The 26,434-nt window shown below is 34.5% G+C and overlaps 3 protein-coding genes across 4 annotated transcripts in view; 2 read left to right on the top strand and 1 right to left on the bottom strand.

The window, feature by feature from the left end:
* Nucleotides 1–1,627: 1,627 nt before the first annotated feature.
* Nucleotides 1,628–4,787, top strand: LOC136348220 (uncharacterized). The gene is made up of 5 exons (XM_066298874.1): nucleotides 1,628–1,890; nucleotides 2,145–2,437; nucleotides 2,509–2,740; nucleotides 2,796–2,940; nucleotides 4,534–4,787. The coding sequence occupies exons 1-5, from the start codon at nucleotides 1,800–1,802 to the stop codon at nucleotides 4,703–4,705; spliced, it is 933 nt and encodes a 310-aa protein (XP_066154971.1). The 5' UTR covers nucleotides 1,628–1,799; the 3' UTR covers nucleotides 4,706–4,787.
* A 2,889-nt stretch (nucleotides 4,788–7,676) lies between these two features.
* LOC136348341 (PIH1 domain-containing protein 1-like) overlaps nucleotides 7,677–26,434 on the top strand; it is a 31,254-nt gene continuing 12,496 nt past the window's right edge. The window contains exons 1-2 of the mRNA XM_066299077.1: nucleotides 7,677–7,878; nucleotides 8,180–8,258. Coding sequence (XP_066155174.1) covers nucleotides 7,810–7,878; nucleotides 8,180–8,258 — 148 coding nt within the window. The 5' untranslated portion in view covers nucleotides 7,677–7,809. The remainder of the gene's footprint in view (nucleotides 7,879–8,179; nucleotides 8,259–26,434) is intronic.
* On the bottom strand, nucleotides 8,738–25,193 carry LOC136348338 (multidrug resistance-associated protein 1-like). 2 transcript variants are annotated; one of them, XM_066299074.1, is made up of 19 exons: nucleotides 25,094–25,193; nucleotides 17,785–17,869; nucleotides 17,433–17,723; nucleotides 16,779–17,039; nucleotides 16,531–16,724; nucleotides 15,987–16,157; nucleotides 15,063–15,925; nucleotides 14,488–14,767; nucleotides 13,681–13,907; nucleotides 13,180–13,626; nucleotides 11,655–11,822; nucleotides 11,423–11,593; nucleotides 11,185–11,366; nucleotides 10,424–10,641; nucleotides 10,174–10,369; nucleotides 9,929–10,119; nucleotides 9,751–9,867; nucleotides 9,481–9,695; nucleotides 8,738–9,421 (listed from the first exon to the last, which is right to left on the bottom strand). In XM_066299074.1, the coding sequence occupies exons 2-19, from the start codon at nucleotides 17,845–17,847 to the stop codon at nucleotides 9,060–9,062; spliced, it is 4,617 nt and encodes a 1,538-aa protein (XP_066155171.1). In that variant the 5' UTR covers nucleotides 17,848–17,869; nucleotides 25,094–25,193; the 3' UTR covers nucleotides 8,738–9,059. The 2 variants fall into 2 exon arrangements, with proteins under 2 accessions (XP_066155171.1, XP_066155170.1); XM_066299073.1 differs by having other exon boundaries at nucleotides 24,880–25,146.

Consider the following 26,434-nt stretch of genomic DNA (forward strand, 5'->3'; position numbering starts at 1 on the left):
TCCTCTACAATGTGCGTCGAAAATGTGAACGGATTCTAATTTTTCGCCCTCTCCCCCCCCTGCGAATTTTTTTCTAATGGTACCTTTATTAAAGATATACCAGATCTACCGGTATGAAATGAGCGCTATTTTGTGCAAATAAAACACCAATTTTAACGAGGAAAGAAAAAAAATATTTATTCAAAATATTGACCATTGCTTTCTACACATTTTGACCACCTTTCTGGTAATTTATGGAAGAAATGTGCCTCTTTGGCATCAAACTAATTAGACACCCAATTTTCTACTTCTTCGTAGGAATCGAAGTGCTGCTCAGCTAATGCGTGTCTCATCGATGAAAACAAATGGTAGTCCGAAAGAGCCAAATGTGGTGAATACGGCGGATGGGGTAGCAACTCCCAGCCAAGTGTTTTGATGGTATCCTGAACAGGCGTTACTTTCTGTGCAGGTGCGTTGTCATAGAGCTAAATTACCTTCCCGTGTCTTCTGGCCCATTATGATCGTTTTTAGATCAATGCATTGTTTAAATTAATCAATTGTTATCGGTAGCGAACAGTATTAACGATTTCACCAGGTTGTAAAAGCTCGTGGTGCACCACACCTTTCTGATCCCACCAAACACACAGCATTGCCTTCTTGCCGAATCGATCAGGTTTTGCAGTCGATGTTGATGGTTGTCCCGAATCAACCCATGATCTTTTCCGTTTAGGATTTCGAAAATAAATCTATTTTCCATCTCCAGTAACAATTCGATGCAAAACTGATGTTCTTTCGTGCCTTTGAAGCAAAATTTTACAGGTGTTTTTTCGGTTCTCCATCTGTCTTTCATTCAATTCATGCGGCACCCATTTTCCACAGTTTTGGATCTTTCCCATAGGTTTTAAACGAGCAGAAATTGTTTGTTGTGCAACATTTCTGCCATTTGCTTTTGACTTAAAGTGTCATCTTCATCCAATATTGATTGCAGTTCGGCGTTTTCAAACTTTTTTGTTGGTCTGCCACGTTCTTCATTTTGCACATCAAAATTGTTATTTCTGAATCGTTGAAACCATCTTTTGCACGTTGCTTCTGAAAAAGCATAATCACCATATGCCTCGACAAACATTCGATGCGACTCTGCAGCACTTTTCTTCAATTGAAAGCGAAAAATTAAAGCTTTCCGCAAATCATCATTTTGTGAACAACAAAATTCGACATTTTTGGCACAATGAAATAATATATTGTTATTTGTTCAAGGACTTGATTTGTACTAAATATGTTTGTCAGTTTGTATACCAACGAAGCAAACACAAAAAAAGGTTTGTTTACAACAAATGCCCTGTATCGAAACATTTATATCCTGACGCTCACTTCACACCGGTATACCCGGTATTTAATTTTTTTGGTTTTTTACATTTTCACATTGACGTCCTGTCTTTTGAAAACTATGCATTCTAGATCTAAAGTAAATCGGGTTTAATCGTTTTCTTTTCGCCTCAAAAACCTACAGTAGGATTTCCCACAGGGCTTTTAGTGACACCCTGTATATGAGATATTCTAAATATTTTTAAATCCCACAAGCGTACAAAGAGGTATCAATCTATATAAATAAATACCACAACTCAAAAAAGATTATTCTTCATAACTAACGAGAAAAACATTAAACTACAACAATAGTTAATGTGATATTTCATAGCGTCGCTATATATTTATAATAAAGTAAGTGATAGCAAAGTGGTAGCAAAATTATCGCAATAAACTTTTCGAGAACTCAGTCTTGCCGTCTCCTTTGTCCTAATACATTCGCAGTGTAATTCAGAATGGTAAAATTGCAGAAAATTAACAAAATTTCTTCCGACCACGTGCAAACTCTCATTCACTCCATTGATACTGTATTGTTTGACATAGATGGTAAGACTTTTATCTATTAAGTCCTTGTGATTTATGTGCAATTATGACGTAATGGGATGAATAAATAAACAAATGAATATATTGACATTACAGATAAAATAATTTATTGAAATAATAATTAATAAAATAAAATAACCTTGAATATGGCTTTTCAAATGAATTAAGAGCAATGGCGGTAAAGTAGCAAACACATAAAGATGATTTATCTTTAATTAATCATTATTTAAATAGTAGTGCAATAATACCCATTCCAGGCGTCTTAGCGATCAATGGAGTTATCATTCCTGGGTCGGACAATGCTGTGGCGAAGTTTAGACAATTGGGAAAAAAAATTGGTTTTGTGACCAACAACGCCCTGTACACTGAAGACAAGGTGTTGAAACAACTAGAGCTCTTTAAGGCAACGGAGGACGAGATTATCAACCCCAACTTATCACTGCTACAATACTTGAAAAAAATAGACTTTAAAGGAGATATTTATGCAGTTGCCGGCAGAGCGTGTAAGAACCATCTAAGGAATGCAGGATACAACATAATCGAATATAAGGTCCTAGCAAGAATAAAAGACTCAGAACGAATAATTCACGTACATATATTGTGAAATTTGAATATTTTCAGGACATACAATCATCGGACCTTGAGGAATCCACGGAGGCAATAAAAGACCTCATACAAAAATCCTTAGAAAGGTGCAAAAATGTTAAAGTAATCTATTTAGATACGGATCTGAATATTTGCCAAGGAGCTCTGGAAGTAGCAAAAACGCTCCTCTATCATATGGATGGGGTGCAACTCTTAACTGGAATGTGTGACGATCTATGCCCAATTGGAAATAATTTAAAAATGATTTGTACGTTGAGTATTTACGTAAATAACTCATGGTAAAGTGGAAAATTGATCTTCAGGCGCAAAGTACCACATCAATGCAATTGAGAAATGGACCTGCCGCACCGCATTGAGAGTGGGTAAACCAAGCAATGTTCTTGCACATTTTGTCCATTCAAAATACAATATTTCTGACAACAGTCGCGTATTAATGGTGGGAGATAAGTAAGACAAATTCTCTTAAATCAACAATTATTTTACAGCTAAGGTCATATAAATAGCACACTTTTAATATTCCAGATAAGTTTTAATAAACGTATACAATCTAATCATTTTCCATGTTTAAATATTTAATATATCTAGACAATCAAAAAAGCATATAAGTTTTCTAAGATGTATGAAAAAATTACAAAAAAAAAATACATTTCAAAAAATTATGGGACAAATAAATAGCACACTTCTAATTTCGTTCATAAAAATCTAATTTTTTTAATATTTAGTGGGATATACATTTTGCTGAATAACTGCTGTTAATCTGGCAGGCATAGACTCTACCAATCTTTGGCAAAAGTCGTTAGGAATTCCGTTCCACGCTTCTTCAATGAACTCCTACAAGTTATTCATGTTTTTGGCATTTTTGCCACTTAAATCATTTTTAATTCTTTGCCACAGATGTTCTATTGGGTTCAGATCTGGGCTCTGGGCTGGCCAATCTAAAACATCTACCGAGTTGTCTTTAAGCCAATTCTTTACCAGTCTAGATGAATGTTTAGGGTCTTTGTCTTGGACAAACTTAAAAGTAACTGGCATAAATTCCTCCACGTAAGGTTCCATAATGGTTTCCAGGATGTTTTTGTAGACAAATCGATCCATAATTCCATCTATCCTATGAATCGGCCCAACACCTTTCCAAGACATGGCACCCCAAACCATGAAAGATCGTCCACCAAACTTCACAGTCTTAATTGTGTAGCGTTCATTAACACTCTGGTTAGGGGGTCTACGAACATGGATTTTTCCATCCATTCCCAGACGATTAATCTTAGTTTCATCACTAAATAAACATTTTTCCAAAAATTAATGTTTTCTGTTAAATATTTTCTAGCAAAAGCAACCCGGCGAAGCCTATTCCGTCGAGAGACAAGCGGTTTTTTTCTCGCGCGGCAACCACGAAGATTTGCTTGGATACCATGATGTTCAATTATTTGTCTCCTAACTTCGCTTGCACTCCAAAAAGGATTTGCTTTGCTCATTCTTACTATAATTTTATCTTCTCGTTCGGTAGTTTTTCGTTTACTAGGAGCCCTTATCGTGTTTTCATAACTTTGTGTACTATTATACAAGCGAATAGCATTATAAACTAGCTTTCAAGAACATCTTTAATCTTGGGCTATTTGAGAAATATTCTTTCCCTCGTTTTTGAGTTGCATGATCAGTTGTCGCCTTTCAGGTCCACAATGTCGCTTCCTTCCCACTTGAAAACGTAGCTTATTATTTAAGATGTAAGAAAAAAACATTTACTTACTGTTTTATACAATGTAAGAAGATAGGAACCGCTTTTTAAATATTTAACTTTAAATTTAAGCCAAACGTGCTACTTAAATGCCGAATGTAAAATAATAAATTTTAATTTAAAAAACGGAGAAATGTGCAAAAAGGCAAATCTATAGACAATTGTTTTTTAGGGTTTATCAGAAGAATATTCTATAGCAAAAATTTCTATTTGTTTATTTACAATTTAAAAAAATATATGAATTTAGTTTGTGTGCTATTTATACGACCTTAGCTGTATCTCTATAATGTGTTTATTATTTTTAGCGTCGAAACAGACATAGCATTCGGTGCTCTTGCTGGTTATAAAACATGTCTAGTACTGTCAGGTATTTGGACTGAAGAGATGGTAAATAATTGGACTGTGGCGGAAGAGCTGAAACCAGATTTCGTAGTAAATAAATTAGGCGATATTTACTCAATAATCAAAGATATGTAATGTTATTGAAAAGGAATTATAAACATATCCAAACATATGCTCAAATGTAAGCTCAAATACGAATATAGGTCTAGATATAAAAGTATCGACGTTCCTACCATCAGTACCTGTTTAGTATTTAATTTAATGTAATACGATGCACTTTAGGACTACGCCTATGCATAATGTAGGCCGCAGTACCATTTTTTTTATTATCGATAGATTTTCCAAGTCATTAAGGGCGGTTCGGGATGGGAATTCCCAGCAATATTCTTTGTCGGGTTTGAAGCCTGGACCTAATTTGTGCACTGCCTCACCGGCATTGACTAATAAAGGACCCATCCGCTATTTATCTAAGCGTTATGCTGTAATGGAACTCGCGAAATAAAACTCGGGAACACTTTAGTAGATTTTATTCCACTCGTTATGACACACACAACCCTGAATCGTTTCAAAACTAAAGATCTTGGGCTTTAACTGGCATTTCAATGGAGAGAGTCAGGAGTTAAGGATGCGGGATTTTACAAGATTCCGGGAGCATCGAGCTATATCATTCGTATCGTCATAATTAAAAAATGGAGGTTGTTACAAGTTTCGGGGTATCTTAAGTACTAAAAAAAATGGGGGTCAGTACCCATAGGCGTGCTCCGGTTTTAGGCAATAAGCAAGATAACCCACAGATGGTAACTTTCCAAATTCTTAACCCGTAAAGTCAAGACAATGGTAAGAAAGGATAATTTACGAGGGTGTTGCAGCTGTAGTCTGATTTTAGCAAAATGTGGATACTTTCGACTTTTGTCTTGACGAGGAAAAGGAGTGAAAGTTTTTATAAAGGGTAACCCTTATTGGAAGATAATGGGTTCCCGACATATGACCGTCCTGGACATACCACTAAGGTAGTGAAAATTCATAGGTGTAGCCTAAGGGTACATTACAATGCTTTAATACGATAGATAGTCGGAATACCGACCATCGTTTGTTAAGGGTACGCTATTGAGTGTCATATTCTAGGTCTAGTATTTAAGCTTTGTAAAAAGTAAGTTAATACAGTTGAACTCGCTTATAACGAACGCTCGCTTTTAAGGAACAAAATGCTTGGAACGTAAAAAGTGTCTATTTAACTATATGTTGTTCTTGTTCGGATATAACAAACACATTTATAACAAACGATTGGCTTTAGCGAATGCTTTCTGGTAAAAATTTGTAGGTCCGATCGGTTATAACGAACCAATCTATAAAAAAAGACCATTCTGTACAATCTATTAGGTTAGTTTTAGGGTATATTTTGCCGACATAATCTCGATCCGGGAAATCCCCGTGTATTGAATCGTAGTAAATTTTACGTGAAATAAGTATGGACCACATCAGTTGCATTTCATTTGTGTAGGAAAAAGCAAAATCGCTTTGTTGTGTGTCTGGAGATTGAGGAGGGGTTTTAAGGACTTTAGGACAACTGTACAACAGTCATTTACGAACAATATGAGCGGTATGTTTTGGATCATTGTCTTGGTATAGCTTGAACGAATTTAATATGCTCATGTTTTCCGCACTTTTCCGTAAATTTTGTCTTAGAATATTTAAATATGCATTTTTGTCCATAATACCATCAATGAAAACTAATTCGCCAACTCCTAGTGATGATATACACCCCCAAACCAAAACTGAACCTCCTCCACGTTTTACTGTAGGACAAAGATGTTGTCTCTGTAGTTCTGCATTTGCTTTCCTCCATACCATTTGACATCCGTCTGAGCCAAAAATATTAAATTTTGATTCATCACAAAAAATTACATCATTCCAATAATTGTCTGGTTTGGAAATGAATTCTTTAGCAAAATTGATTCGTACTTTTACATTTTTACTGCTAAGCCATGGTTTTTTTCTGCATACCCTTCCGTGATATCCATGGCTTTTGATAGACCGACGAATGATTTCAGTACTAACTATTTTATTGGAATGATTTTCCAATAGGGTGTTCAATTTTGGAACACTAACTTTAGGGTTTTTCTTAATGGTTCTCATTATGAAGCGGTTGTCCCTATCATTTAACAATTTTGGTCGACCTGTTTGTTTTTTTTGAAGTATTCTATCTTCATTTTTATAACGTTTTACAATGTCTCCAACTGTGCTCTTACTTAATTGGAGCATTTCCCCAATCTTTTTATAGGAATTACCTTTTTCATAATGAAATATTACTAATTGCCTTTTATCAAAACTAACATTACTTTTGTTTGGTACCCGACCCATGATGGATATTATTTCTAATTTTACTCTGCGATATCTGTATTTAGCAAGCAACAAATGCATGCAAATGCGTAAGAATTCTTTTTTGGCTATGAATAATTTTGTTGTGTGTGTCGTCCGAATATTTTTGTGACCCGTTTAATGGTTCTCTAGACTTTTTCTTGAAATTTCAATATAAACTATTATGATTTCGCATTCTTTTTTATGCAGACCGCTAAATAGATGGTTGATAAAGACATTTCTAACGTAAAAAAAATAAAAAAATAACTAATATATTTAATTAGGACTCGTGAAATCTGTAAAAAGAGCGCGTCCGAATATTTTTGGGATTCACTGTAGAAGAACATGTTAACGTCATACGGGTTCTCCATCAGATAATTCCAAAACCTATTTCACAATTTTTTTTTTATCGCACGGTACTACACAGGAGAATTTTCACCAGGCTCCTATATTCCAGAGTACCCACTCTGGTGGGGGAGCTATATACTGAACACACTCGACTATATGCCAACGAGATAATATATGAAGAGTTTACAAAACTTGCATAATGTTATGATCGTTTATTTCCTTACTTGTGATTTTAAATGATTTCGAAAAATGGTTTTGTAACTTTTAACATGACTCTCCACATCAAAAGTGCGAAGCCACAGGCTTCCATTAGTAGAAGTTCGAATACATTGTTTTCACTCTTTTCCATATCATCTTATTAGAACTCATGAAAGTTGATAAACATAAATTGACGTTAGACTTAACCTCATTTCTGTCTTGTTTATTTCTGATATTTAGATTTATATTTCTCATGTTTGTTGTAACAAACTTTTACGTTGGTTGATAATATAAAACACGTAAAAAGCAATATTAGTAAGAAGACGAGTTAAATAATGTCATCTTCAAACCCTATATTCCTAGACGTAGATTCGAGCATTGTGGAAAATAATCTACGCATTGCAGTAAGTTCTTTTTTAATTATCATTGTTTAACGGACTTTCTAATCTTTGCTTAGACCTCAAAAATATGCCTCTTTTCCTTTGTTACCCAGTACAAAATACAATAAAGAATTCTGTAACATGAATGTTACTAATCTCTGGATCGAAAAATATTTAACTAGTTTCATGAATAAACATAAAAAAGTTTTACTTACATGAATTTTGAAAACATTACCGTACATAGTAATATTTCCCATTGTTATAACTAATAACAGATATGAGCAATGCTTATTCCATCACTTATGTCTTTTTATATAACTCTCAGGATAATTCAAACGAACTGGACAAACTGATCGACAGTGTCATTCCACAGTTCCCTTCTAAGTTAGTCAAACCTCATCCAGGTAAGGTTTTAGTTTAATCATTTCAATAGGATTTAATAATTACTTAATGGTATTTTTTCCTGAAAATGTTAATGCAAGTCTCAGTACAGCAATGCAGATTTTCTGTTACTGTATTCGCATATAAATTTTTGGTAATTTATGGGCATTTGGTAACCAGGAATAAGAGTCCTTTAAAAGTTTTTACACTGGTTTTTCCTATAGAAAATGATGATAAGTCAAAATTGGGTTGAAATAGATTGAAAACAAAATAATCTAGCAGTGGCAATAAGAATTAATCGAGAGGCCACAATTGTCACAATTTCCTAAAACTCATGTTACCATTCTGTCTTTATTTGGTTTTATAAATTGACTATACTTATATTTAAAAGTTAAAAAATCTGTAATTAAATTCTTTAAAACCATTCAACACTAACTTTCCTGGGAGTTTTTGATAATAGTAATTCACTTGTTGTTACATGAACCTTAGAACAAATACAGACTTCTTATTATTATACTTATTTTTATTGTAAATGGCATCTTACAATGTATTGGTGTAAATAAAACTTATAAATTCATATATGTACATAAATAAAATATTTTTTAAAGGGTTTCAGTCGGAAATAGTTACTTTTTTCAACTTTGTATTTGAAGACTTAGATACATTTGTTAAATACAAAAGTTGCAAATTTTGATTTTACTGCGTACATTTTCAAAGTTAAAGGATATGTGCATTCCCTCATGAAAACCCTATTCAGTAGAAGCTCTTTATCACAATTACGTAAACATTTAAACAACAATATTTCTTTCACTCCTAATTAAAACTTAATGTGCCAATCCTGCATCTTTACACATTCCAAAGAATATTGATTTTTTATTTTTTAACAATATTTCCGGGCTATCAAATTCGGCTATTTCACCCATATTTAACACCAAAACCCTATCAGAATCAATGATAGTATTTAATCTGTGGGCTATTGTAAGTACTGTGCACTCTGCAAAGGCAGTGTGGATGGTCTTTTGGATGAGCTCATCAGTTTCCAAATCAACAGCAGCTGTTGCTTCATCCAAAATGAGGATTTTCGTCTTTCTTAACAGAGCTCGTGCCAAACAAACCAATTGCCTTTGACCTACTGAAAGATTTTCTCCTCCTTCCGATACGTTGTAATATAAACCGCTAGCCAATGCTAAAAAAAATTGTCATAATCATCTTCAACAGTTTTCAAATATAAAATAAAATGGCTACCATTAGCAAAGTTCTTTAAGTGGGCCATTTCCAAGGCTGTCCAGACCTCCTCATCTGAATATTTTTCAAAAGGATCCAAATTCATTCTAAGAGACCCCGAAAACAAAACTGCATCTTGTGGAATAATAGTCAAACGTGACCTGACATCATGCAACCCTAGTTCTGAGATGTTTTTTCCATCTATTACTATTTCTCCTTTGGCAGCTTCAATTATTCTGGAAAAGGTTGAAAGTATTAACTCTTTGTCTCATGTAATCAATTAGAACCTACCGAAAGAGTCCTAAAGTGAGACTGGATTTTCCAGCCCCAGTTCTTCCTACTATACCAACTTTCTCACCTCCTTTAATATTGAAGCTGATTCCTTTGAGAACTGGATCTAGTCCAGGTCTAAAAATATTTAATTCATCACACCTCCGTAGTTTATAGCAAATGAACTTTTTGAATTTACCTATATCTCACACTGTACTCTTTGAACTCCACGATGCCAGTCTCGGGCCACGTTATAGCCGGTGTTTTGCTAGGAATTTCCCATGGAGCCTCCCTTTCTTTTTCCCCGTATTCTTTAATACGCTCCACTGAGACAATGGTTGTTTCAACATCTGAGATCATTCTTACCAAGAAATTCAGGGTGTTAGTGATCTGTTAGGGAAATTCTCTGTTAAAGACAATTTGGCTACAAGCGTGAGTACGTACGTTCATAGAATAGGTGACAGACAATCCCACTAGTGCCGGATTCAAGTCTTTCGCCAACACAGCAAATAGGGCTGCGAATAGGATAATTAAATTTCCAATAGTTTCTAGTCGTATCGACAGCCATCTGCTGCACCAATTCGTCGGGTATGTAATTTTCTGATTTATGTCCACTTTGTCCTCAGACACCACTGTGAATCTTAAATAAGCTCTTATTTAGTTTCCTGTCTTGGCAGAATACGCACGTTGTTACCTTTGGACTTGATTGTATGCTCGAATAACATGGGTACCAGTCAAAGTTTCCCCAAAGTGGGAGTAAATAGGAGATCGGGAAACTGACTCCATTCTCCTTAATTGTCTTGTGGAGGCCACGTAATAACGTTGGATGAATATATAAATGATCAGAAGAGGGACAATTACAGCTGTAAAAAGTGGCGTGGTGAAGCAAATCACTCCAATGGTTCCTAGTACCTAGAAAAAATGATATTGAGTTAAGGATTTACGAAAAACCTAATTTTGTAACCAGTTTTTTTTTTGTTAGTTTAGATTATCTAGGTTCGCCAAAATTAAAGAATGGTAGGTTATGATGTGGTTGCCCAAAAATAATAGCTACTCATGTAATTTGTTAGGAAATATATAATTTTATGTAATGAGTGGAATTTTGCAGGATGAGTAAAATGAAGTTACGCAATAAGATACGGGTTACATAAAATTGCATTACCTAATGAATTTCATATATGATTTTTTTTAATTTTGACTATTCGATGGAAAAATCATAAAAAAATCGCATACATGTGAACGCAGGTATTCAATTTCATCTCGTATTCGTAAAAATACAGCAACCATTATTGCTCCTGGTTCGAGGAACAAGAAGGAATAAAATTCTCAAAATTTTTACTATTTTAGACGTTTGTGTATCTCTAACGGTTTTCAAGATTCTTTTCAAGTTTTGCTCTATGATAAAGAAATTATACGAACCTTCGACAAAATTATTCAATATTAAACTGCACTTACCCTAAAAGTGTTTTGGAAAAATATGTTGAAAGCCATAGGTAGCCTCATGTCAATACTGATAATATCACCGGAAAATCTGCTTAAAATACGGCCTGAAGGTGTAGTATCGAAAAAGGACATCGGCATTCGCAACACATTTTTTAACATGAAATTGTGTAATATTGTAGCTGCCCTCATGGTTCCTGCAATTGCAAATCCTTATTTGTAACAACAAATTTTAACTACAGCTTTACCTCACCTTTGGCGAATATGAGCGAAGATGATAATACTGAGATTGCTTGAGCGAGTCCTAGAGCACCATAGACTCCTAAATATTTATCTCGAAGGGCAGTATCCACTTTTCCATCAACTATCATGTTGGGATCTTCAGACCACCATCCGAGCCACACATTTGTAAATATACCAAATACTAAATGAAAAAGTTTTTATAAGGTATTTAAATATTATTTCACTTGTCGCACTGTACTTACACTGAAAACTGATACTAAATATTACAGTTCCAAATATGAAAATGAAGCCAATGGCTTTGAGATAATAGATGTATACATCCTTCTTGACATTGCCTCTTTCGGTTCTTTCTTCAGTGATAAGTTTGCCCTTAGGGGATGGTCTCTTACGTTCCAAGGTCTCTTTTCCTTCTAAAGCCATTAACACAAAATTATTTAATAATTTACAACCACATATTAGTAAAAGGAAACAGAAAAGTAAAAACATAAAAATAAAAAGAAAAATAGAAAATATTCAAAAAAACATTATGTGAACAAACCTTGCTATTAATATAAGGTGTCCCAAAAATAATGAGACAAAGAGTAACAGCAGATTATTGGCATCAACTTATTAAGATTCATCGAAATAGTTGTATTCCGAAAGTTAATATTAACAAAGGTACTTGTCGTTAAAGTTAAAATTTCATTTTTTATTTTATTTCTTATTTTCAGTCTTTTGATTTTTGATATTGAAATTTGGTATCTGGGAATTCTTGAACGTGGCAAACAAGCTAGTGCTGTTGGTTTTATTGCAGCTAAAAGAGGGCGCCACTTTAACCCATCTTGGCTAATTAAAAAGACTGATTTATTTCAACGCATCTGCAGTAGTCCTGTTAATAAAAAATATTATTCTGTTTAATATTTTAAATAAAAAAAGTACATCTGTTAGTAGCCTCAGAACTTGACCGTTTTCCAGGTATTTATATAATGTACAATTCTTATAACACAAGAAACCTTGGATTTCAACCAATTAAAAAAAAATTATAGCGACTTCGATAACCTACTACTCTACCACTGGCAAATCGGTATTCAGTTTAAAAATGGCGCGCAAACAAAACAAACGCTTACTTCGTTTGACTTCGCCAGCTCTCGGCTTTATTCGAGAATATATACATACAAACATTCATGAGATATTAAACTAGAAAATTTTTCGAAAACGGTCAAGTTTTGAGGATACTAACCGGTATATCTTTTTTTTTTTAAACTAGAGTGTTAAACAGAATAATATTTTGTATTAATAAAACTACTGGAATTGTGTAGAAATTTTTTTAGCCCTTCTAACTAGCCAAGACGCTTTCAAGTGACGCCCCCTATTAATCACAATAAAACTGACAGCACTAATTTCTTTGCTAGGTCCGACAACCCTCGAATATCAAATTTCAGTAACAGTTCAGGTCAAAACACTGTGAAGATGCGAAATAAAATAAAAAATAAAATTTAAAATACAACACCCTGTATCTTTGTTAATATTAACTTTCGGGATACAACAATTGCGCTGCATCGTAATGTTTTGATGGCAGAAATCTGCCGTTGTTCCTTGTCTCATTACTTTTGAGACACCCTATATATTCAAAATCGTTTCGGGACTTGCATTATTAGAAGTTGCACGATATAAGGGAGAGAACGAAAGACTTTTACTATTTTATGGGGCGCCGGGCTCACGTACATAGCTTTATGTGGCTCTTTTGTGTGAACTTTTTTGATAACAGTTTTATTATTATCTTCTTACCTGTATCAGGCTTGATACTGCTTTTTCTAGCCGTACTGATTTTCCTCATTGCCATACTGGGCCTCCTCTTAGAACTTTTAACACTCCGCAAGCTCTCCCTGGATTCGGTCCTGCCAAGCCCATTGATTCCATGCTGTGAACCAATAGAGGCAGATTCGGATATTCGAGATCTTTGCCTGGAAATTGTTCTCTTAATCTCAGGCGCAATGGGCGTGTCTTCTAACTGTTGCTGCAACTCGTCCAACTCATCTTCATCCTCAACTTCTTCAGTTATGTGTTGCATGATAAACTCGGCAAAAGCGCCTTTGTTCGACAGGAGTTCCTTGTAGCTTCCAGTCTCTGATATTGATCCTTCTTTCAAGCAAATAATTTTATCAGTTTGCGGGAGATATGTTATCGAATGTGTGACCAGTAGTCTTGTTTTGTTTTTCAACAATCCGTTTGGACCTAAAAAGTTTCTTCTGATCACAAGATTTCTTTTTTTTTCAGTAAATAGTTTACCGATAAGATTATCGAAAATATGTTTGCCCACGTGAGAATCAACAGCGCTCAATGGGTCGTCCAGCAAATACAGTTCTGCATCTGCATAGACAGCTCTAGCCAAGCTGATCCTCTGCTTTTGACCTCCAGATAAGTTAATCCCCTTTTCACCAATTTCAGTCTGATCACCATTAGCCAGCATTTCGAAGTCAGGCCTTAGCGCACAAGCATCGACGATCTGCTGGTATCTGTGAAAAGCATTTAGTTCAGCGGTCAGAGATTTTCAAAATGGTAAATGGGAAATTTGAGTGTGGTAATTAAAACCATGATTTTAAATGGGTTTTAAAAACAATGCAGATTGGCAGAAACTACAAATCTGAAAACATTTTTACATAGAAAAACGTCGAAAACTATTTTTTCGAAAAGTCACACGATGGTGAATCGGGTTTTCAGAACGGTCACTTTTCAATTCGGTGGTGATCACGCGAAATTATATGGAATTTATGTATCGGAAGCATTTTTCTAAGATTTTATATACAGGGTTACTGATAATTTGACATATTCCTTTAAGGTAGAGATAGGTTATGAGGTAGGGAGTAAATTGTATCAATATATATGCATATTGCAAAACTCACTAAATTTTGAGTTAGTTCAATTTGTTTTTTTTTTATTTCGGAATTTTAATGATTTCAGAGTGATTTGTCAAGAAATCTTGTTTCGATTTTTTACATTCGCTACTCTATCACTTATCTAACATTATGATCTTCTGTATGGAATGAAATAAGAATACTCATAGACGCACAGATAATAACGTAACTATCCACTTACTTGAGCTTATTAAGCGGAGCTCCGAAGGTAATGTTATCCTGGACAGTAGCGTTCTGTATCCATGCTTGTTGCGGTACGTAAGCTACAGAACCCCAGGTGTTCACTTTTCCATCAACGATATCCATTTCTCCGGAAATGGCGCTGATGAGACTGCTTTTGCCAGTACCCACAGTACCCACCACGGCTGTTAGGCTGTTGCTGGCTACAGTTAAGTTGATATTTTTGAGGATCGGTTCCTCGCCCCAGGTGAAAGTTCCGTTCTTGATCGTAATAGGTTCAGCTGACAAAATGATTACTTTAGTAAAAACAAAATGAAGAGCATTGCTCATATTATGTACAGGATGTCTGTTTCTGACTTGCACTCCAATTTAGAATTCAAAAATATTGGGTTTCAAAATTAAAAAAAAATTTGATGATTTTCGAAAATTTGGTTTTTACGAAAGCGGGAAAGAGTAACGTCCTGCACTGAAATGCGTTCGAAAAATAGTTACTTTCCGCACACATTTACGTAATTTTTGTAGCATTTTAGAACATGACAAACCTTCGTTTGTGAAGAATTCGCGTTTTGAACTTACCTTTATTTTCATTGTGCGTCACATAAGGTTCCAACTCATCTGCATTCAAGAACGAATTTATTCTTTTAATTGATACCCAAGCGTGCACCACTTGCATGATAACGTGTGGCAGCATTGACATTGGCATTCTGAGTAGATTCAGCAAGGCCAGAGATACAAAGGCTTTGGCTGGGTCCAGAATATTCTTTTCGTCAATTAACACGTATGTGGCAAATGTCCCACATGAAACTATGAAAGGTGTACAATTCCATAGGAATTGACTGCCGGCGTTTAGGTAGGCAGCAGCTTTCAAGGTTTTTACCTCCTTGTCCCTTATGTTCATCACCTTCTTCTCAAAGCTTTTCTCCCAGGCATATAACTTTAAAACTTTAATCCCGCCTAGAACTTCGTTCATAACTTTCACCCTTTCGTCTTTGTTCTTCATTTGATTCACATGGAAGTTTCTTGATTTCTTTACTATCAGGGAATTAATCGGGATTAGAGCGAGCATCACCAATAAACCTGCGAATACTGCCATTCCTAACTCTTGGTAGAGAAAGACAAGCGCCAATATGATGCTGACTGGAGCTGACCATAGTGTATTAATGAACATGATTAGCTCTTGAAACTTCTGGGCATCATTAGACATTAGATTGACGATTTCGCCTACAGTTTTGTTTTTACGGGCTGAATTAGATATCCTAAGGGATTTGCGATAAATTGCTGCAGTAAGGATGGTTCGAGAATGAAGGCCTACTACGAAGAATCTATCCATTTGGACGCTGTTCACGAAAGTTATAAATGTTGCCACCAGGAACATGATGAAAGCGTAAAGTATACCTTTCCATAGAGGTTCATCTGAGCCAATGTATGATATGATAAACCTGAAGTTGTGAATTGAGGGGTTATGGAGGTTCTGAATGGCAAATCGCATAGTTGACTTACCCTAATAGTTTTGGATTTGCAAATTGAATAACATCTGTCATTAGACGCATACAAAGGCCGAACACGAAAGGTCTCCATAAGCAGCCCCAAAGGGCGGGCAGTATTGAAGTGTCCTTTCGTTTTTTAATGGTTGCATTCGGAGATCTTGCATCGATCTTGGCTTGGTATATTCTAAAATATTAAATGCTTAGTTTTAAATTAATTAATTAATTATTTATTGAGTTAATGATCGATTAATAATTAACTGTATTAATGGTTGAATGTAATAATTAATAATTGATAACAAATTTTAAATTAAAAATGAACAAATAAGGATGTCTAACTTGGAAATTTCGTAAACTGCAGTGAAACTGAATATTTTCATAAATAATTAAGTTTTTTTTTATTAATGTCCAGTTCGTTTTTTCCAAAAACCGAAAAGTCGGAAATTCATTTGCATAATTTGTTTTCGCCATTTCTGCCCATTTTGCGCAATCTCCATGTAAAATATCGATATTTTGAATACACTATGTTGTACGTAAAATAAAATTCAAATTATGATTACTCTTTATGTTTCTGCATCCTTTTTGAAAATTTCTGCTCAAATATTGGAACTAAGGCCCCAGAAGTGTGCTGGTATTCCAAGTCATACATGTCCTTCATTTCCAAAGGTCTTTTAAAGCCTTTGTACATAAATGGTTCCAAGAAGCAAAATGTGGCTCTGCTGAGGAAGCTGGATCGCGGTTCTGGGCTTGGATTCTAAATAACTTATCACTTAGCTGTGCTTCCGTTTCTGTTTATTTCCATATTTACCTGTGTTTTTCCATATGGATAGACCTTTGGAATACCTTCTGCGAAACAATTGAGCAGTAGCATCGCTAGAACAAGAGGGTAATACATTAAGTAGCTCAGGTATTCGTAGTAGTCTTTGATAGCGTTATTCTGTGCCATCCTGATCTCAGAACGAAGTTGCGGTATACCACATAATGCACATAGCAACCAAAATTGGAACAGCACCCCGGAGGATTGAACTCCATAGTTTTTGTTTTTATACGCCAATATAATAGCCAAACCCTACAAATTTTTCACAATATAAATAAACGCTTTTCAGGTAATAGTTTATTTGCTATTAGCGTGCAGTAAAAGAACTTTACTGCACACGTGTAATTAGATCTCTTTATGGTAATCGATTATTAACTGAAGTGTGCTGCACAAAGTATTGCTTCCTACCCTTTTTAGTAAATAATGTTTTATTGCGTAAACAATAGTTAAAGTGCAAGTATAGCTGCCAAAAGAACAATATTAGAAATTTCAATTTCGGCATATCTAGACAAACATTTTAACAAATTCTTGACTTCTAAAAGTGCTCAAATTTGCGATAAAAATATTTTATAATATTCGTGAGCTTAATTAAATTAAGTAAAATTATTAAAATGAATTCAAGTTACTTGTAACTACAATACTTACAAAAGTAATAAATTTTAGTAGTGGTATGAAAATATCCACTTTAGTATTAACATCTCCTCCAGCACTGGTAATAAAATCACTAAGGGCCACCGCACAAATGAGAGCATTTATCAACAGCTTCAGGAAGTTTTTCCAGTTCCATGGAATGTATTTATTAGGGCTAGAAACTTGGAAATATATTTGCAGCGGTGAAAACAGCCATAAAAATTGACAGGGTATCCACACGAGAACGGTTTTTTCAAAGCATGGCGTGAATTCCGGGTCGTCGGTGTTCCATGTTAATGTGGAATTCTGAAAATCGGTGTTCTTGAAAGTAGAATTCCTCAAAGTGATAAAATAGCAAAGTACTTACCCAAAATTTAGACCCACAAAATTTGTCTAATGCTTTGGTGTCCAACCATGATTCATTACTCATGGTAAATTACTGAATTTTAATGCTGAAAAATTTAATTATCCCATTTTAATTCGACAATTCTTACTTCAGCTTTGGAATTTTTGAGGAATTCGTAATGCTAATTTTTAAACCCAGAAAAAGTATTATTTCTAAAAATTCTTCATAAAAAAATACGGAAATTCCTGTTAATATGAAACCGAGAATGGTTCACTACGGAGGTACGGGATGTTAATAATGTTTGAAAATGGTCTGCTCTTTATAGTTCCTGGAATTTATTAGATAAGTAACTCACAATGATCTACTCGATAAGTTATGTCAGTTGGAGCTAGAAACCTCCAAATTGATGTTTGCTGAGATTGGGCACAAAATGAACGAAAAAACATAGAGAGCCAGATCTCCAATCACATCCTCTATTCTTCACGTCTACTGAGACGTCATGTCGGCTAAAGAGTAATACTCACTTCAATTTAACTATACTTTAAGAGCTATAGAGAAAAATTGAGAGACGTATTCAAACAAATGAAATTAAATTAAAATTAAAACCAATTATATTGTTATATGAACTATTTAAGATGAAAAGAGAACTGGGAAGGTGATGATCATTTTTCGCTTGAATCATGCAGAAAGTATCTTATTACAGATTCAAAGCTTAATTAAAAACATCAACTCCGGGAAGAATTACACTCCCGAGCATAAAATTAAGAACACTCAAAAAATTCCTCAAAGATCATACAAAAAAATCCAATGGGACACTTTGTCAGCCTAGAATGGCTTCTTTTCGAAATCCAAACTGATCTTAAACAATACTCGCATGTTTCTATGAGCATTCAATAAAAAAAACCTGCCTCATATCAAAATTACTGAACGGCGTTATCAGTATTTTTTGTTATGTGTCTTTATTTGTATATTGCAAAATCTACGACTGATTACGTCATTATCGTAGTCATTTTATCCTTTCGTTCAAACGCCCCTGGATTCTGTATTTACGGCTATAGAAGATGGTGGATAGCACGAAACTGGTAGGAACTGTAGAGTAAGTCTAATGTGCAACAGGTGCTTTAGTGGTATGAAGAGACGGAGCCGCTCTCTCAAAGACTTGGATCAAAACGAGGAAAAGCTATAACAACTAAAGATGACCGCTTTCTCGTTCCTATGAACTTTGAAGAGGTGAATGGTTATGACAGCTTCCCTTCGAACTCATCTGCAAGAAGTGAGAAGCGGAAATCAAAGGGAGTGGACCGTTAGAAGAAACTTCATGTTGCCAGATTATCCTCTCGGACTAGAGCCACAGGGCTTTCGTTTTCTCGTGAAGACCTGATTGTGGGGTTGAATATTACACGGGAACACCTGGTTTGGACAGCATAGGATTAGAGTTTTCTAGTGAATCTCGTGAATTTTGTCTTACGGGTTCAGATAGACATGTAAGAGTATAGCGACGTCCAGATGAGAGATATGCCCAAGAGTGTTTCGCTGAATAGTTTCCATTTGGTGAAGGCTCAGTTATAGCATGGAGAGAATTTTTTTTTGAACGCGTACGGAGTTAGTCCTTATTGAAAATGGGGCTCTGAGTGCATAGCGATACCTGACAGAAAATCTAAATAACCATATTGTACCGTTAATGGATATTCTTGGAGAGAACGCAATCTTTATGCATGATGATGCACGGCCTCATATTGCTCGCATGGTAACCGTTTTGCCTCTCGAGATTCAAATCACACGATTGGCCTGGCCTGTGCGAAGTCCAGATTTGAATGTGATAGAACATGTTTGGAATGACATGAAGAGCCGCTTATGGAAATATGTGCCACCTCTTAAAAGTTACAAAGAGTTTCGTGAAATGTTGGGACAATTTTTCGCAGAATTTTGTCTAAAGCCTAAATCGAAGCGTGCCTCGTCGCTTACAAACTGTTATTACTGCTGGAGTAGGAAACGCTCGGTATTAAAATCCGAAAAAACTTTCATGTTCAGGATAAATCCATGTATTTCAATTTCATTACTTTTAAGAAATTTTGGACCAAAAACGAAAATTTCTTTTCATTGGAGAAATTAGGACAAAATCACGGCATTAAGTTAGTAAATTATGTTAAAAGTGAAAAGAAAAATAAATAAACTATAAGTTATTAAATTAAATGCAAGTTACGAAGTGTTCTTAATTTTAAGCGCAGAAGTGTATTTGAAAAAGAAGATATAAACAGATAGCTATATAATCTTCGTTTATTCATATGATACTCTTTTAATTAATTCCACAGTGTCACTGACCATGATTCTCAGAAAATCGTCGTAAACACCTGTGTAAAGGTATGATGAGTTTCATTCAGAGAATAGACCTTGACAGGATTCTTATCAATTTATTTGTAATAAACTAATGCTAGAAACATTCACATTTCGATGATTTTTCAATTTTTCCAAAGCTTGTGATTTCTTTAAGCTATGCATTACTGTTGTGATTAACTTTATGGAATGTTCAGTCAAAATGGGGCTGACAATTGAGTTTCCATAAAAAAGCAGAAGACCGAATTTAAACTTTCCGCTTCCCTAATTCAAACAAGGTTAAAAATAGAACTTTAAATTTTCGAAAAGTCTGGTAGGATTAACACTTAGACAATAAACCAAAGTGGTTTAACATAATTTAATCTTGATGTCTCTATTATTTTGCACTATGAAGCAGATTTTGGAACGTGTTTCGTATTGGCAAAATAGGTACGCGTATGTACCTGGTCAGTCAGTTTATACTCGCACTTGATGGAGCACTTTCCTTAAAGTTAACAACGTCATATAAATGTTAATGAAAAATCCCCAATCTCTTAGATACGTGTTGTCAAACACTTTGATTTTTTCACCATTTCCTTCACAGTTTTTGAAATAATTCACTGATAATTTAATTTCACCAATAGTCGTTTCGACATGGTCAAACTGACTTTAAAATATACCAGGTGGCATTTTTCAAATTTTCTTTTAATATCCAGACTCATTTTTTAACAGTTAGGTTTTCGACTCTAGAGCAGTTTCCGAGCTACTTGAGAAAATCACAAAGCATTTCTTTCTATTCATCTGACTCAAGTTTATGCCTTTTTAATGTCATTTTTCAGCTGCTGCCGAATTAAGGGAAAAATTGAAGGTTTTCAGTCTTTTATTCTTGAATAGCTTGAAAACTATTGCATGCGCGACAAGGAGTCCAACTTCTTCAAAATAAGTATTAAGTAGCGTACCACAAGGAAGTTCTGAGTTGTAAAAGAAGGCCTGTCCCAATACGAGAATAGTCCCAGAAGTACCGACCTAACACTTACATAAAAAAAGATGGAAAATAATACACTATTTTTGAACATTTTCCAGCGATGTTTTATGGCCTCTTAATCCTGCTTATAGTAAAAGCTTCGAATGTTTCAAAATAGGCATCAACTTCGAACTCTATCTCTTCATTACTGGTAAATCTCTTTCTACTGAGCCATTTTGCCAAGTTTAGAAATAAAAAATAATCTCAGGTGGCCAAATCTGGCGAATAGGGTGGGCGAGGAAAAAATTGGAAACCAAGTTAATTGAATTTGGCCATCGCGATGACAGAAGTGTTGACACTGATGCGTTATCTTGACGAAACAAGATTTTCTATTTTTCCGAATGCCGCATTTTCCTAATTTCTTATCTCAAATGCTGCTATAAACTTGTGTAACATTATCCGTTTATTGTTTTTCCTTTAGGGAGATAATCGATAAAAATTATCCCATATACATCTAAAAAAACTGACTCCATCATTTTTCCTGCAGGTGGAACAATTTTAGCTTTCTTTATAGCCGATTCTCCCCTTTGAGTCCACTGTTTTGACAGCTGTTTCATTTCAGGTGTGAAATGATGGACTCGTGTTTCATTCACGGTTATGAATTGACACAAAAACTCGCCTTTATTGCTGCGAAACTTTGCCAAGCACTCCATTGAAACAACTTCAGCTTTCTCGTATTCAATTGCTCTAGGTATCCAGTACTTTTTCAAATACCTATCATGTTTGCTAACTTATTAATTTTTAGCCGAAAATCTTTCATTAAAATTTTGTTGATTTTCACTACAATATCTGGAGTGTCATTAAGTCGACCACTGTGAACTTGGTCCTGGAAGTTCGTACGACCACGTTTAAACTCTGCCACTCGATATTTTATAATTGTTAACAATTGTTAATAAAACAAAACTAGATGTTGCACTCATTGCGATCTTTAAAATGAAAGCTTGAGTCACGTATCGATGACCAAATTTCTCCGTGCTCACAAAATCTCCAAAATCTTTCAGAATCTTTGAATTTTTGAATCTCTCGAAAACAAACACAAATCAACGTAGTATCCTCACACTTTTGTAATAAGCTTTTTAAGATTAGGTTTTTGTAATATAGGCGAATTTGCAAAAAAACATTGCCATCTATATGTCGGGTCGGGTACTTCTGGGGCTACCCTCGTAAGAAATATCATCCAATAAATTTTAAAATGATTTCGAAAAAGCATAACATGTAGGCGATCGAAAAGAGCTGACAACAAAAATTTGAGTAATTATTTGAAAAACTCTAGGAACTAGTTCCCTGAAAAAATATCACCCTGTATGTTTGTAAATAATTTCGACAAAGCAAAACGTATAACTGATCGAACAGAACGTACAATAAACATTTGAGGAATTGTCTCAAAAACTGTACGAGTCCGGCCAAAGAAAATATATCACCCAGCAGATTTTTAAATAATTTCAATATAGAAAACATACACTCGATCGAAATCAATCCATTGTAAAAAATTATGTTGATTCTTTCAAAAGCTATAGGACCCTGTTGCTTGAAAAAATAACACCCTGTGGATTTTGAAAGTATTTCTATTAGCACAACGTATAGCTGATTGGAAACAAATTTCTGCAAATATTCGAGTTATTACCTAAAAAATTATACGAGGTGCATAGAAAAAAAACTTTGATACCCTTTATCTTAGAAACGAAGGGTTTTCCAACATATGTTTATACGATATATTTTAATGAGAATAAGGTTTTCTATCAAATGTTTGCAATAAAAACCATCTCGACCTATACAGTCACACACAACTTACTGCTATTTTCGATGTTCAATAGTGAGTGTTAAACGACCACTAATATACAGTGGTGGACAGAAGTATTGGCACAGCATGAATTTTTTGAAATAGATCCCCATTACTTATAAATAAAAAACTGTTTGTTTTATAAGTATAATGCCCCATTATACCTTAGAGCCTTAACTTTCTTCCTGATACACAAATAAATTAAAAGCGCTCTTAGAGAATGTATTAAATTAAAATATTAAAGATCAAGTCTAATTTTAAGAGGACAAAAGTATTGCCACTCTTGATATATTTCCCATGTACTTTTTAGGAGAAATGAAATAAACAACAATTGAATGAAGCAAAAAAAATGTTTATATTTATCGACAATTGCTTTTGAACATCGGTGTGCATATCCCTAAATTCTTCTGTTAGTAGTAGTAAAAATGGGGCGTAAAGGGCAAGAAACTTCAGAGTGCGAACGAAAAATAATTGTAAATTTGCAAAGAGATGGAAAATCATATTCCGAAATAGCAAATGTGGTGAAGAAAAGTCGCTTCACAGTCCGTAGTGTTATAAAAAGTTTTAAAAACTACAGCGATTTTAAAAATATGCCCCGTTGTGGTCGCCCACCGAAACTATCCGCTAGAGAAAAGCGGAAAATTGTTCATCAGATTAAAGTAAATCCTCATACACCAGTTTCGGAAATTACATCTATGTTGAGAGACCAGGACAATAAAGAAGTTTTCGCCAAAAACTGTCCGAAGGGTGTTGCACAGGGTCGGGTACAGAGCTTGAGTTGCGAGAAGAAAACTACACCTCCACAAAATCAACCAAAAGAAGCGATTAAACTTTGCAAATCGATGTGCAAATCAACCAAATGGTTCTAGGAAAAAGTAATTTTCTCAGATGAAAGCAAATATAATATTTTTCATTCAGATGGAAAATCATTAGTGTGGAGAAAACAAAACACTGAACTCGACGTTAAAAATCTCGAGCAAACCGTTAAGCATGGGGGGGCAGTGTGTTGGTTTGGGGTTGTATAGCTGCAGGAAGTGTTGGAAATTTGGTCTTTATCGACGGAATAATGAATTAAATGGGGTACTTAAACATTTTGTAAAACAATCTACAACAGAGCGCTGAAAAGCTAAATCTCATTGATGACTACTATTTTCAACAGGACAACGATCCGAAACACACAGCTTATATGGTCAAACAATGGATAGTTAACAGGGTTCCCCATCAATTAGCAACACCTCCCCAATCACCTGACATGAATCCAATTGAAAATTTATGAAACGACTTAGAAATTCGCATCAGAAAGCACCATTTTACGAGTAAAATCCGGCTTAAGGATATCCTTCTTCAAGAATGGAATGCTACAAGTGTAGAATATACACGTAAATTAGTCTACTCAATGCAAAACCGACTAAAAGAAGTTATAAAAATAAAAGGTCTGCCAACAAAATACTAGATATAGTCTAATGCTATTTTTTCGTAGCAGTGTGCCAATGCTTTTGTCCTCTTAAAATTAAACTTATTTCTTAATATTGTAATATAATAATTTCTATATTAGCGCTTTTAATTTAATTTTGTAACAGGAAAAAAGTTAAGGTATGAGGTATATTATTCCTAATTAAAAAAAAAACTTATTATTTATTAGATATGAGGCGCTATTTCAAAAAATGCTTGCTGTGCCAATACTTTTGTCCACCACTGTATTTCTATGACGAATGAATGAACCCCATTGATTAAGCCCATAATAGTTTTCTTGGCAAAGGCCTTTTAATATATCTTATCACTGTTTTTAATTATAAAGAATGTTAGTTGATCTGCGTGCTTTACTAGCACTGAACTAGAATACAGGTTGTAGCAAAAATCCCATAAACATCTTCCGAACTAGCAACAATCGGATAATTTCGATATATTATTATGCCGATCAATACATTAACTAAATTTGTCGAAGTTACCTTCAGTCAAACAAGTTCTTAAAGATAAGATAGTGGAATGGAATACGTACCCTTTCAAATTTGACCAAACTATTTATTTTTAACCCTTTCACAATGTTGCACAAAACTTCCTTATTCCTAACTAGTTTTTTCGAGGTGTCCCGTATTTTAACATGATTTATTAACTGTCGTTGTGGTATTTGATTAATTAACCGGAACTTTTTATACCATAACAAAGTTGTCTAGATTGTCAGTTTATAAAAATAGATAATATTATTAACTCACGATCAATTTTGAGTTGCTCCGGACCCTCAGCCGCGCTAGGCACAACCAACACTGAAAAGTAATCATCTGTTTCATTGTATTTTCATATTTGTAGATAGTAAGTCCAATTATTTACTGAGTGTTACAATTGATGTGTAATGTAATGGAGCCAGAGGCGTATTATATATTTTTTTAGCTTTTGGTTGAAAAATATAACAGATTCAAGTCTAATCCTATTGTGCGAACCACAATGAATAAATTATTGCAACCGGTTCTATAGACAGGTTCTATGGCTAAATGTTCACTGATTGTTATTGGTGGTTATTCATGAACCCGGCGAAAATTCTAAAGCATTACGGGTAAAAATAGATACAATTAATTTGGAAACGCCACTGAGTTAATGTGTGTTTAAATATATATAGTCGTTATCATTTTACATACTAATACCTCACAGATTTGGCATTAAGAGCGTGACGGGATGAATTTTGAAGGTGCCGATGACGCCATTTCATACAATTTCCTTTAAATAACCGAATTTTTGGGATGAGTTATTCTATTTAAGTGCTCTATTATCATCCAAACGTGACTGCCACTTTTGCATTGATTACCCAATAATATTATGTAGTAAGAAAGGAATACATAATATAAGGAATTTAATATTCTTTATTCCCTTTATATATATATATATATATATATATATATATATATACACAAAATCTTTATTTCTGACGAAATGGGCTATCGACCTTTTGGTCTTTCTGCCCTTGAGTGTATACATTTCATTTTAGGGTCTCACTATTTGCAATTTTTCTTAAACTACCTTTTTATTATTGGTTCATCTTACTTTTTTGTAAACCTGCATTTGACGCGAGTTTTTCATTCTTTCTTTTATCTTTATTAGGAGCATCTCTTCACACACACAAATAAAGATTATTGGAGCAATACAATTTCGCATCATTTTCAGTTCCGACTTATAGAAATATAAAATATAAAGGACATAAATTATTGCCGACTTCTCACTAAAGGAGAAGTTGTTATGCCTTAGGCTTTGTTAATTTTTAATTTACATTTTTTTACTTAGAAACACCAACTGAGAAGAAAATAGACTAATTGCTTTAACAAATTACAATAACGTGTTGCTATGTAAGGAAACCACAACCACCACCGTTTTTGAGGATTTGAAATGGTACGACATCAATCAGCTTATGTGTGAAAATGTTGGAAACGAAATGAGATGTAGCAATTAAGCGAGAATACCTTTTCTGATCAAAAATAAGCGCTCTTCCATTGTATTCAATAGAATTTGACCTTAGTTGCACTCATAAAGAAATATGAACAAATATACCAAAGCGCTACGTTAGA

This window comes from Euwallacea fornicatus, chromosome 32, assembly GCF_040115645.1.
Source record: "Euwallacea fornicatus isolate EFF26 chromosome 32, ASM4011564v1, whole genome shotgun sequence".
NCBI classification, from domain to species: Eukaryota; Metazoa; Arthropoda; class Insecta; order Coleoptera; family Curculionidae; genus Euwallacea; species Euwallacea fornicatus.